General features: G+C 33.5%; 1 protein-coding gene across 2 annotated transcripts in view; it reads right to left on the bottom strand.

Annotated features, from left to right (window-relative positions):
* Nucleotides 1-14,752, bottom strand: part of LOC117426994 (inactive dipeptidyl peptidase 10-like) — a 99,850-nt gene that overhangs the window by 18,977 nt on the left and 66,121 nt on the right. For both annotated transcript variants that reach the window (XM_034045297.3, XM_059033889.1), the window contains 2 exons: nucleotides 2,492-2,544; nucleotides 2,310-2,391 (listed from right to left, as the gene is read on the bottom strand). In XM_034045297.3, the coding sequence (XP_033901188.2) occupies nucleotides 2,310-2,391; nucleotides 2,492-2,544 (135 nt within the window). The remainder of the gene's footprint in view (nucleotides 1-2,309; nucleotides 2,392-2,491; nucleotides 2,545-14,752) is intronic.

Genomic DNA, 14,752 nt, shown 5'->3' with positions numbered 1-14,752 from the left:
CTATCCCTAGCAAATTTTAGTAATATTAATTTGGATACAATTAACATAATTGTAATCAAATAAAATACTTCTTTTTAACTTTTACTGTAAAATACATTCTGAAATAAAATAAAATAAAAAAAAAACTGTGCTTAGGTGTTAGCAGTGTGTGATGTGTGTGCCAAGATACTCTCGTACTCTCTATGGAGATGGCCATCCATCAGAAGGAAAGATATGTATGTCACTCTGCCTATCAATGATTGACTTTAAAAAAAAAACTAAAGAACTTTGGAACAGGAGATGAACCCCATTGTGATTCTCTTTAAAAAGAAAGAATGCTTCTTACCGTGCAGATCTCTTTCTTCAGCTTTACAGAATGTTTTTTAAATTCAATCTCATGGAATGTGAGGCTTTATAGCTGAGACATTATTGTGCTGGATGTAATGGAAACAGCTATAACTGAAGGAAACCAGATATTGTTGTGCCATGCAAACATAGTGCTTACATTAATATCAGTGTGTCAGGAGGTTGATGTTTCCTTTTTTATTACATTTCTTTTTTTTCTGTGAGAGGTTTTCTTTTGGTCTCCCTGGAGACAGTCTGCTTTACAATTTACAAACGCAGAACTCTGATATCGTATCTTATCATATACAACTTGCACCCCGTGTATAATGTGCATGATTGGACAGATTTCAATTACATCCCTTGTAAAACGTGCACCTCTTGTAAACTACTCAAGCAAAAACACCAATATAATAAAAATAGTAGCACTAATAATAAAGAGAGTACTAGTAGAGAATTCAGAGCACGGACACAGAACACACAGAAAGTCTATTGAGATGTGTAAAATAACTATGGTACGTCTAAAACAAAAGTAGTTTTCAGGGCAAACAAAAACAAATTTCAACAGTCATGTGAACACAAAAGTTAAAAACATTATGTCATTAAAAACTATCAATACTATTTTATAAGTTCCCCACCAGTGAAGAACACAATATGGTAAGATTTTAAGTGGGTTCTGGTTCTCAAAATCTCTTTATCAATACAATGTTAACATTTCTTCCTGTCTTATTAACCCTGCAGTTATCACTTACTATAACTGTTTGTGCTGCATGCCCTAAAGGTTATAACAGATATTATATAATAAATTAATTCTATTACCCCCCCCCCAAAAAAACAACAACCCTAGATACAAAGCAAAGCTGCACCCGAGCAATGGCAATCTCAATGCAGGTTAGAGAGCACAACCTGCTGCTCACAGCCTTTTGTCAAAACAAGCTTTCTCAAAACACAGCATCAATGTGGCTTGGTTTAATTGACTATCAATTAATCAATTAGGACCTGGACACATTCTGCACGTGGAATTGGCAGAGATGGAATTGTTACCCCATCCCTGCCAAATTGAAATTAAAAATATATCACATTTTATTTATGAACATTACATGTACGGTGCCCCTGCCCTGACATGCCCTGTTTTTATGCACACCGCTTTCCACTGTATTTGCATTCTATTCAGTAATCTTAATCAAGCAATCCATTAATCACTCCTGGAGGTGAGTCCTTGGTTGATATTCAGGCTGTAGGCTTTAAAGTTTTAAAGACAAAAGGAGTGTGACAGCAGTGTGTGAGTGTGGGTGGGTGTGTGGGTGTGTGTGTGTGCGTGTATGTGTGTGTGCTTTGTATTTAATTAATATCTGAAGCCACCAAAGTATGTCAGATATGCTGCTTGTTTAAAGTTTGTTTTGAATTGGACTATAGCTCAGCTTTTTTTTTTTTTTTTTTGGCAAGATCAGAAGTGGTAATTATGATTTGATAATCTATGTGGATAAATATGTGACCTTGACTTTGAGTCCAGGGCATTCCCATTCCTATCATGATCCAAGTAGGAATTAAGCCTACCCATTGATTTGCAAAAATACAGTACGAAGCAAACATTATGGTAACGCATTTGCACTAACAAGACAGAAAATCGGGTATCGTAAAAATGTAAATATGCTGTTGTGTTTTTTTACCATTCTACTATGCTGTCAAAATTACATTATGTCTGAGTGAAAGTATTTAATTTAACTCAGAAACAATAAAACATACAACCTTATTGAGGGATGTTTACTGGGTAAACTGCATATACATTATAATACACTAAAATACATTTGTGTGCAGTGAATTCAGATTTTTGTAGAGGGCACTTAGCGCGCAAACAGAACATTAACAAACCCATCATAGCTATGCGTTTCAAGTGGCCTGACCTTTATCCTCTTTTCAGGGTTATATTTGACATTCCTGAAGTTTCTGCTATCGAACTGTAATGGGAAAAATCTTGACAATCTTACCAGCTGCTGTCCCTGGACTCCCCAGGCTGCATATTGTAGCACTGAATCAGCAACTTCTGGTGGATTGAGCTCCCAAACCTCCCTTGGGACAGGAGAACAGGAGGGTGAAAAAGATGTTTAGGAAAAAGACACATTTAGCTATTCAAACGAATGCAAAGATTTTTTTTAATAAACTGTCATACCTGGTATGCAAGCTGTAAATTAAATATGAGGCTGTGAAAGAGTATCGATAGACCTAGAAGACACAAGTACATAATTTAAATAATAGGCAAACAATAGTTTTGGAAAGATATGAGGTGAATATTTTCATTGACATTGCTCTTGAATGGGTCAAGGTCAAAGGCTTTTTTCGGCTTTGGCCGGCATAAAAAGAGTGATGTTGCCACAGTTTACAATATCCCCTATTGGTCACGATTTTGTATTGAATGTTTACATTTTTTAAAAACAGTCAGTGGGGTTCGTTGAAGTTGAACTGCCATAATTTTGAAAAAATAACCTAAACAGATATGCATTATAAAATACATGCTGTAGCGTGCACGGGGGTAGGCAGCAGCAGGGCTGGTAAGTGACATAATCATACATGAAGACATAAGCCCGATATACTCTCCTTGCAAAGGAGCCGGCTCTTTTGCACAGTGGTATCGGCGCTGTAGTGCCGGAGGTGCCGGGTTCACGCCCGCCCTCCACCTGTGTGAGGATTGCCTCGCTCTGTGTGATGAGCCTGCCTGCGTTAACCGAGATTGCCACAATGCAATTATACATGCAGTGGCTAAAGAAGACATAGTATGCAACATCACTGTAAACTTGTCAAAAAGTGTCTGGTTTCTCTTCGATGTAGTGAACCAATATTTTTGTTATTGACAGTACTTGACTTTACACAGATTGCCTTTATGCAATGAATGACGAATGGATGCCTTACTGAAGAGTTCTGAAAACAATATGCCTTTGCAAACTCTTTGTGTGGGTGTAAATTGTATTCATTTATGTATTCATCAATACTGTGCACTCTTTGAGCTCCTTATGCACAAAATACATCACATACTGCAGCAGTTTTCAAACTGGGGTACTCGAGAGCTCCTCGAGAGCTCCTCAAATTAACGATGTTGAATCTCCTTTCAAATAAAAGCACAGTCGTACTGGTGTACGTTTCCTTTCTGTTGGGCGAGGTTAACTATAAACACCCAACCGGCTGCTGACAGTGTGTGAGCGCACATGGCTAAATTATATATTTAAAACAGCAGGGCGGTGGTTCTGCAGTCTGTAGGCTAAAAAATACAAAAAAATAAAATAAAATCACTGTATGATGTTGCTTCTTTTAAAAAATGTGTTGTATTTACTAGGTACGTTTACTTTCTGGAGTTTAAATGTTCAGTGTGTTTGATCTAATTTTATGTTTTTAAATAACATTATTATTCAGCTGAGCAGGCATTAGACAGTGAAATCACTGTGCTGGAGCTGGAGCGTACACGACTGTGTTATCTTTACTTGCAATGCTTTGTGTTTTTTCACTATGACTAATTTGTTGAAGAACTCCTTTGTCGATTGATTACATTAGTCTACGCATGTACGCCACTAATTATTAGGATAATAAAAGCAAAAGTACGCTATTATTATTATTATTATTACAAAAATGGAATCTCAGGATTAAAAAAAAAAATCAATCCCTAACTCAGGGATTGGGAAGTGTCTGTAATTGGATTCCCTGCTCCAGACCTATTGAGCGTGTTCATATCATATAGCAAGTGCCCATCAACAAGCTGTCTGGCAGCTGATTAACATGAAACACTAAACACTAATCTGGAAGCATTTTGCTAAAGTCATTTTTGACTGCATGATATAAATGTCACCTTTCTACTTTATTCAAATTTAATTTCTGGAAATATTCACTTCAAAACAATGTGATTATTTGGCTGGATTCGATACTCCACAAGACACACAGCATTTTAAATGTCCAGCTCAAGTGTTAAACGATAACATTCGAGTTAAATTATTAATAATAATAATAATAATAATAATAATAATAATAATAATAATAATAATAATAATAATAATAAAACACACATATTCAATGTATTATGCAATATGATTATTATTATTATTATTTTTATTTAAATGCCTGTATCTGTAAATTTTAAATTGTTTTATGCAAAATGCCCCGTCTGTTTTCTCTCTACACTTCTGCATTTACTGGAAGAAATGCGCGACTTTTGTTGAGAATTGCTTTCTGATTTTGTTTTAAATTAGAACCCTAGGTTTTGTTTTTCCAAAGCAACCTGTTTCTGGACTTGTTTTGCCATACTTATTGGTCTGGATTTTGAAATAATTTTACATAGCATTTTTAGTTTTAATTTAATTTAATTTAATTTAATTTAATTTAATTTAATTAAATTGTATTGTATTGGTTTAACAGTAGTTTTCCATGAACAGTAACTGGCTGAACTCGAGCCCCTCCTCCTTTCCTGTGTGCCTTCTGAGCTTGCAAATCGAGGCTTGCTTATTTATTTTTTTGATGACCAGCTTACATTTTTTTGTAACTTGAAGTCATATTTGTTCATTTTAAAATACAGAATAACATACCCTTGTGTATGGGCTGCATTGTTTACTAATCAGGGTGTAGTTTTACTGAAGTCTGTGATAAAAAGCAGGCACATCCATCACATTGGTAGCTAAGCATTTTAAATATATATATTTCCAGTTAACATCAATAAGTACTTAAGCCTAGCTAATGGAAAATACTGTACCAGAATTTCTGTTTTCATATGTATATTATGATCTCAGATGGGGGTACGCGGTAGACTAGATTTTTTGGAAAGGGGTACGTGGCCTAAAAAGTTTGAAAACCACTGACATACTGTTAGTTAACATGTTAGTCATGTTTGATAGTAAACCCCAATTGAGGAATACAAAAAACAAACCAAAAAAAAACGTTTATTCAACAAAAAAATGATTGAACTAAGCTTATGTTTTTCTTTTTGTACTGAAATACGGGATTATATTTAAAAAGTATTTTTAAAATGCCATTTTTTCAAGTGAATATACAGTATTCTGTTTTTTGTTAAATGGTTATAAAGCGACTGTCACGTCTGTGTGTTTCTCCCAAATCTATAATGCAAGATAGCAGATAAACTCAGCTTCATTGCCCATTATGAACCTTTCTCATTGCATGTGAAAATGTCAATGGTTTTAATGTAGCAACTGACAAAAAAAAAAAAAACACTATCTTACAATAAAATACACAAGCTACACTATACATGAAATGTATGCTAATATTCATTCAAGCAGAGTATGTCAGTAAATGCATTCATTCTTTCTGAATACAACCGTTAGGATCTTAATGTGTTCTCTTCCTCAGTTGAAAACCATTATACCAAATGTTTAACTTAAACTAACCCTAAAAGTAACCCCCTCCTGTGCTGAATAATACTTGCATTTCCATATCACTGTATCACTGCTTCTAATTAAGTACAAACTGCAGGAGCTAAGGAATCACCCTTGGATGTCACCCATGGGACTATAAGGACTTAAATACCTTTAAGCATTACATTTATTTATATATACCTGCAGATGGGACTGTCCCTGATAAGAGATTAGTTTATATTGTAATTAAATGTGCAGTCTGTCTAATATATGCAGAAGCATAAATATGATATATTAGTCATGCTAAATGCACATGTCTATAAATACATACAGTATAATTGACAAATATAATAAATATGAATACTGTCTGAAGCAGCTTGATCTACATCACTGACATGATAATAGCATTCAGAGGAAAATGTAATATTATCTCTGTTCTATATATTTCAGTTTCTTCTGGGAGTTAATCAAGCCTCACATACTCCTCCTTTAAACTAGAATAATGGTTTCACAACTCTTCTGAAAAATGACAGTAGCCAATGAGGCAATTGTAAAGCTCCAGACTTCACAGGAGGATAAGGTATCCAATGTACAAATTAAAAACAATGACAATAATTTAGCCTTTACAGAAAATTATCTATTTACGCACATCTTTAACACTGTAGATGTTCTAAGAAAAAGCATGCATTTCTTAGTTAATTAGGCTCTAAAATGCAGTTGGCATATTAGTCAGTGAGCACAGAACGTTAACAATTACAACAACAAAAAAATGAGACTAAACTTGAGTGAAGTTCAATTACCCACAGAGAAAAGACCTTGATTGATGTATCCGTATGAGTGTTCAATCTTAATTTAAAATCTCAAGTGAATTCTTGCATGTTTCAGGCTATGGCAGATAAAGAAATCACATCCTAGTCCAGATGTCTGTTCTTCCAATACTGGATTATGGTGACATTGTCAAAATGGCCTTGAAAGCTGCTTTGGGGAAGCTTGATGCGTTATACCATTTTGCTTCAGATTTATAACTGGTGCTTCTTATCTTACTCATCACTGCAATCTTTATACTATGGTTGAATGGCCTTCATTGCACACTAGGCAATTGGATCATTGGCTTAGGTTAGTTTAGAGAACCCTGATTGGGAAAACCCCACTATATCTGCACAACCTATTACAGTGCTCTGCTTTAGTTTACAATTTAAGATCAGATTAATTTATTAGATTGGTTCTTCCCAGAGTGTCCACTGTTTTTGGGTGTAATTCATTTCAGTTTGCGGCTGTTTATGACTGAAATGAATTTCAAATCAAATTAAAACTACAGAGTTTTGTTTCGGAGGATGTTTTTAGTCAGAATCTGAACTCACTATTGTCTGTATGTACTTGTTAATTAGTTATTTATTTATTCTATGTTGTATTTGTTTGCTTTGTGCTGCTGTTGTTCTCTATCTTCTTATCTGGTCAAATAAAGGATAAATGAAATAAATTAAATGAAGTTATGATAAGTGTCAAGATTGAAGCATTCTCCACAGACCCACTTTGATGTAGATCTCTACAACGCATAGCGTTTCTGATAAAAAAAATGTCATGGTACATCTAAAAATGGAGATTAGAATGCAGCCAAGAGAAGTGATTTATTTATTTTTTGACAAACTACACAGTAGCATATTTTAATATGCCTGGAAATGTGGACTCAACAAGAAACTTTAATGAAGTCAAAGCTTTTAATTGGAAATAACTTTGTGGATGTCATTGATGGGCACAGATCAACTATGGACCAAGCTTTAGTAAAATTCTTTCTCACTTGCATATCATTTCAGCTTCATTGTCTTGGACAATCCCTAACCCTGTATACCAAATTTCAGAACTCTGCTATAAGTGGGTTCCGACAAGAAGATGTTTGTAAATTGTCCAAAATTTGTCGTAAAACCATGTGACCAATCACGTTCATTCAGCTGTGGACATTAGTTCCCATTGGCCCCTACAACTGTGAAATTTCAAGAGTTTGTGAACGGTTTTTATTTTATGCAACTTTTAAGGTTTTGTTGGCGGAAAGAAAAATAATAATAATAATCTTAACAACAACAATAGGCTTCCCAGCCATGGTCTTGGAAGCCTAATAATAATAATAATAACAATAATAATAATAATAATAATAATAATAATAATAATAATAATAATAATAATAATAATAATAATAATAATAGCCTAGGTTAGACACAGGATTGAAGCTTTACATTAGCAACTTGTCATTAAAATGTTATTGTAATGACTAGATGTTTATTACAATGACAGATGTTTTATAATTGTGGCAGTTCTTTTACGATTCAATATTGACTCTGATATGTCTGGTTTTAATGAAACTAGGCATGGCATTTGTCATGATGTGGATATATGTCACAGTGTGCTGTATATATTTAATAACAGGTCAGCCATCCAATTGGATAAGGGGTTGGGGGTTTCTAAAATGGGTACAAAAAAAAACTATGGCCGAGTATAAAAACGTGACTGGACATGCTGGGGAGCTGTCCATGCAGTCTGACTTGACTGGATAGCAGATGCAAGGCTGGTGGTGTTGCAAGAGGCAGTGTACAGTATGTGAGCAGTCATCGTGATTGTGGAAATGGCTGATCTGCATATTCAAACAGGCTGACACATTCCATTTAAAGTCTTCATTATTATTATTAGACTGTTACCCCACTCAGTACAATATGAAATGATGAATTCCAAAGTAGCTGGAGAGTTATGCACTAATGTATATGAAATCTTATCCCATACCCTAATTTCAGTGTTAATTGACATGAATAGGAACTTATTATAAAATGTCACTGATAACCAAGACAGTTTGACATTCTCATCTGTTAAAATTGTACATGTTTTAACAAGCTTTTTTTCTAACTCTTAATATCCACAACCTATTATGCCAAATCTGAGAACAAATCACAATAAGCTAATAGCTGTAAATGTGTACTTTTCAGACAGCGTCATTTTATTGTAATGTGTTGTAAAATGCAAAATATTGTTTATCATTTTAATGTTTCTCTTATTTAATTATATTACTGTACGAGACATTTTTAGCCACAATTAAGACACTTTTTAATAAATGCATACATTTTTAATTTACGGAAATGTGTTTTTCACAGTCTAGTGGTTTCTTGTTTTAATTGGTTTGGTTTCCCTTAGTTACAAAACAAACAAACAGTTCTCCATAATGTATAAAAGCCTTCAGTGAATGAAAGAGCACTTATCTTACAAAAAAGGGCAATGGAAGGTCGCTGATTTTGCATTTACTGTACTAAAGTCTTGATGTGTTTGACTGGTTTAAAGATTCTCATATATAATGGCACATTAGTCCAGGGTGAATATCTTGGCGTTAGAATGAACATTAGGAAGGCTGCTATGGGAATCATTGTAGATGGATACACTATTGATCAAATTGTCAAGCTGAGACTTTATTTAGTAACCAATTTCATCCTAGGCAAACAGGTCCTATTTTACCTTTTGTGTTTGTCAGATTATGCTGTCTATCCTTGTACATTACAATGGCTATCCTTATTCTTTATAAGGCAAGAAACAATTACTTTCTGCAGTAAATTAAGTTCTTATTTATGGTATTATAAATAATAATGTAATGGCCTAACTTGACCGCATGTATCACATTCTATTTACTATGCCTGCCCTTACAATAATCCATTTATGGATTAGGAAATAGATATTATAAGTGTGATTTAACATGTTTTTGCCACATTATTTTAACCCTTATTTTTCATCCTTAATGTCCAATTATGTTCCTTCACTGCAGAAACTCCCCACAACGGCTCAGGAGAAATAAAGGTCAGTGGGTGCCCTCCGATCACTGTGTGTATATATATATATATATATATATATATATATATATATATATATATATATATATATATATATATATATATATACAGACTTTTCTGACATGAAAAAAGAAACAAGGACCAGGGGTCACAAACGGAGATTAGATAAAGGGGCATTCAGAGCAGAAAATAGGAGGCACTTTTTTACACAGAGAATTGTGAGGGTCTGGAACCAACTCCCCAGTAATGTTGTTGAAGCTGACACCCTGGGATCCTTCAAGAAGCTGCTTGATGAGATTCTGGGATCAATAAGCTACTAACAACCAAACGAGCAAGATGGTCTGAATGACCTCCTCTCGTTTGTAAACTGTATGTTCTCATCTCATATATATATATATATATATAGTTTATCTCTCTGTTTTTAAATGGTGTCACTAAAACCTGTGTGAATACCCTATGCTTTTGCTAGGTAACAGATGTTACGTTAAGTAAACTAGCATATGTATCTTTTCTCTTGCAAGACAGCATGATTAGTATCAGCACAGAACTTGCATAGTGAACTTGCATATGATACACGCAATATTTCAGTTAGCATAAACTGCACGTGTCACTAGTTGGTGGTGATTTTCAGTGAAATGGCACACATTTAAACTGTAGTGTTTGAACAATATTAGAGAATGATAAGAGCATGAGCTTAAAGTGCTTAAAGCTTTTAAGTCATACAATTTAATCGAGGACACAAGATGGATCAGAGGGCTGCATTTAAACACACTTGCCAATGATTTGAGAGGCGTCTCATTTATATGTTAATGCTAACCTATTTCATTCTGTTCAGTTATGGTGCTACAGGCTGGACTTTTTGTCTTCGCTATCCCAAGGTGGTTTTCTAAATTAGGAGAGCTGCAGACAGTTCCAATTCTGTGAGTGTCACAAACACCTTTCAGGTTCCAAAGTTCTCCACAAATATACCTAAATGTGTACTATCATAACTTTACTCTCAGGTAACCAACACCGTTTCTCTATCATGAGCAATGAAATGTGTGCTAAAAAAAGTATTGTACATATTAATTAATGAGTTAAAATTCTGAGATGAATGCTATTAGAGTTCCAATACATAACAAAGTGTGACATATCTTCTTTGGTATACCGTATAATTGCTCACCTGAGAAATGGACAAATCATCTGGGACACAACATTATACAGTACAGGTTCCTGGAGGAATGCACTCATAACATAATTAGGAAGTAGGTTAGGAGAGAGAAAAAAAAGAAATATATTTGAACAAGCTTCCTGCTTGCAATCAGAACTATAGAAGAAAAAAACTGGCAAAAGTGTATAATAATCGTCTTATTATTTCTAATGATATGATATAATTGTTAATAGCATACTTAATAACGTGTTTATAGATTGTTTATAATCACTGATAACGAATACCTAAACTAAAGTGTTGTTTTTTTATGTTTAAATTAAGAATGCATGTAATACTAATAATAATGCCATACAATATATAGGGTGCATTGGCATGTGGCAAAGTTTACTAAAAATACAATATGATGATATGGTAAAGTTAGTTCTTTTTTTTTTTACATGAAATAGAACATAAAACAATACATTATATTACATTGTGCCATGAGCTATAGCAACATAGTTATTAAGTAATGCGGAGGCGACATATCCTTTCGCCAAGCCTAATATAGTGTTGCAGTTAAAATGGGTAAAAGCAATTATACTGTAATAAAGAGTAAAGCATGAGGGATGGTCTGACCTGGAGCTCAAAGACAAAGAGATCTAGCCCCAATTGGTTCAGTGACCCAAAATAGAACAGAAACTATTAATCAGCCATTGGATAATTGGTCAACTTCAGCCCAATGGCAGTGATTAATAACAGTTTTCATGTGACATGTCAGGTAATTAAATGATGACGTAATGTACAATAGCATTCTACTGAGCAAAAGAGTACATGATCTTAAGTGTAGAAAATAGCATTCTCTGTCAAAGAGAAAAAAACTCCTCAATGTACCAGGATGACTAAACAGTGGTATGATGCCTCATTCTGTGACTATCTCGTCCCTGTACAGTTGCAGATGAAGCAACCTGATATCAAATATAATATGTAATCTTTATATAAAAATCTGATGAACTATATATATTATTTGAGTAGATTGTAATTTAAAATACAAATGCCAATACAAAACACTTGTATTGTTTACTACTGTAAATATATGCATACAATATGAAAATTCAAACAACTCTTTTAAGGTATTTATACAAACTAAACTCGGTTAGTTTTTAGAGTATGGGAGATACTGTAAGTATATATATATATATATATATATATATATATATATATATATATATATATATATATATATATATATATATATGTATATGTATATATATAAGGAACAATGGCACTACAGCACTTCTCTTCTTTCAATAGAATCATATTGCCAAGGTTGTCTTCAGTGGTAAAATGTAAACACCTAATCTCAAACATGATGCTTCATTTTAAGTTCGTATTAACCTATTGTAATATTTAGAATTAATAGAGCTGCCTTTGTATAGTGAATCATAAATATAATTTAGATTGACTGACTACAAGTTTGCACTGTACTCTATTATGAGAGAAATGCCATAATCACGCATGGTGTATTCTCACCACATTTCATTATTATCCAGATTCTTTACGTACTCATTAGTGATGTTAAGTTTTTCTCTGCACAGCTGGGTAACAATACCCATTTGCAACTGCTCCCCTTATTATTCAGCTGCTACTACTCAGACCAGTACGTCATTCACATTAAAATGCATTAGCTCTAACCTTGGTCTACCTTAACATTAGCTAGTCCTTTATGATGTCATAAGTCTTAAAAAAATATACTTGAACTTTGACCCATTCGACTACTCGAGACCACTTTCAATTCAAAACACAAAATGTCTCGTTTTCAATCACTCGACAACACCCACAGTAGAAAAATGTTCATTAATGATCAACAAAATGAGAATATGTTAAAAAAAAAAGAAAGAAATTTGATGTAAAGCTGATACATTCGTATCTCAGAGAAACTGGAGAGGAACGGGAAATTAAAGACATTCCTGTCAATTACTTTCAAAATTTCAATCACTTGACAACACTCACAATTTGTGTTTTTTAGGCACTTTTAACAAATCTGTCTCTGTGAAGATTTACAATCATCCTTCACCAATGGGCGCACCAACCAAGCGAGCAACACACACCTTTGACTCTAACAGCGACTAATAAAAAAAAAAAAAGTTATTTTTTGCAGTTCATTATCTACCCAGTTTAATTCACCGTTCCTGAATTATCAAAAATTATTTATTATTGACTTCATGTACATTATTATTATTTATTAATTTCACTTTCAATTTTTAAAACAGATATTAATATCCATTTATTATAAAAAAATAATAATAGATAGGCTTCAGTGAGTTGAAGGAAAATAATTCCATCTCGGGTTTCTGTGACCTAATGGTTTTGTAGTTTATGACGTCACATAAACCCTAGATGGAATTATTTTCCTGTAACTCACTGAAGCTCATCTATTATTCATTTTCATTCTCTCTATATATGTCTATATCTATCTATCTATCTATCTATCTATCTATCTATCTATCTATCTATATCTATATATATATATATATATATATATATATATATATATATATATATATATATAAGCACACTCTTAAACTCGGGGGAGACGTTCAGGAGGACATAAAGATGTTTCTGACTCCTGTAAGTGGATCGTTCGTGCACTGGGCTTGCAACGTATCCAGATGACTTTTAAACAATCGAGAAAATCACACAGACTCATTTAATTTGAAGTTTTAACGAATCAGAGTAGTATCAGTACTCCTTCGGTTTTTTAAATGCTTAAAAATGGATTGAGTAGTTACAGACTACTTCGAATCCCAGCTGACAGGCAATCTAGGAGGTCCAGTGCCTTAACAGGTATAGTAGCATGGGACAAAGACTGCCTTTGAATAAGCACTCAGTTCAGTTATTTTCATTTAAATTTTAAACTATAATGGACATGTTAAGTATATTTAACTGTGCCATTCTCCGACTATGCCTGACCTCTCTCTGTTTCTAAAAGTTGCCTGCTCAAGCAGGATTCAGACACTCTGTTTTCTCGCCAAGACTATTGTTTTGATTAATATGAAACAGCACTTCTCCAAATTTACCACATGAAGTCAGTTTTCTCCCAAAGAATGTTGCTACTTATTTATTTGATAAGAACTGATACTGGACACAACTCCCCTAATTTGTGGAATGCTCGCTTCGACTGCCAGGTTTTCTTATCATAGAAAGACCTTGGATTCAAAACTGCGGACTACAAGTAAATCTCACTTTGATTGCCAAAAAGAACCTTCCATATCTAGCACCGCTCTGCTTGCAAGCAGATAAGGGCAAGGCTGTTTTTTTCTGTAAGTTTTTTGTGTACTAAAATTATTAAATACAGTTTACACTTTATGTGTAATATTCCAACCTAACAGTTCCTATGTTTTTTTATTGCAGTAAAACCTTTATATAAATGAAACATTTATATTCTGTAATGGATATTGTAATGTGTAAAAGATTTTTTGTTTAGTTGGAGAAAGAAACTGAACTAATTCTTGAATTGATTAAATTAAGTGCTTGCTCCTGCTTTTACAGTCTATTTGTACTACAGTAGAGCCTTAACAAGCAAAAACACTTGTTAGTTTAAATATTATGTTTCTTATTAGATCAAGATACTTAAAACATTTTTTTTTTCTCTTCAGAGAGTTTTGTCACTCTATTATTAGATCAGAATACTTTTTCTAAAACCTCTATGATTAGCAACAACACAATCAAATAAAATCAAATAGGTCTTTTTAGTTTCAAATATCGTTCTGTCTGAAAAGGGTTACCCTTTTGTTTTTGCTAATTTGCAATACCTAGCCTCCGTGTTTAGTTCCCCTAGATGCCTGCTTCTTTCAATGTTACAGGCTTCCACGTGCAATAGTCTGACCGGCTTCCAAGAGTGTATGTGCACTAATAACAAAGGCACATAGACAAGCTTTTTTTCTAATATTGGAAAATAATTCCATCCACACTTGTTCAATTTTCTTAGTTCAAATCATTGTAACCTGTTCATAATTTGCTGCAATATTATTTATGTTGGTTTTATATTCTTTAAAAGAGTACAATTATTGCAATATTCTGATAGTGTCAGTTTGTACTGAACTTCTTTCGTTTTTAACAGTAGTATGTTCTTTCAA

This window comes from Acipenser ruthenus, chromosome 11 (assembly GCF_902713425.1).
Source record: "Acipenser ruthenus chromosome 11, fAciRut3.2 maternal haplotype, whole genome shotgun sequence".
NCBI classification, from domain to species: Eukaryota; Metazoa; Chordata; class Actinopteri; order Acipenseriformes; family Acipenseridae; genus Acipenser; species Acipenser ruthenus.
The sequence above is the reverse complement of the archived record's forward strand: the minus strand, read 5'-3'. Positions and strand labels throughout refer to the sequence as shown.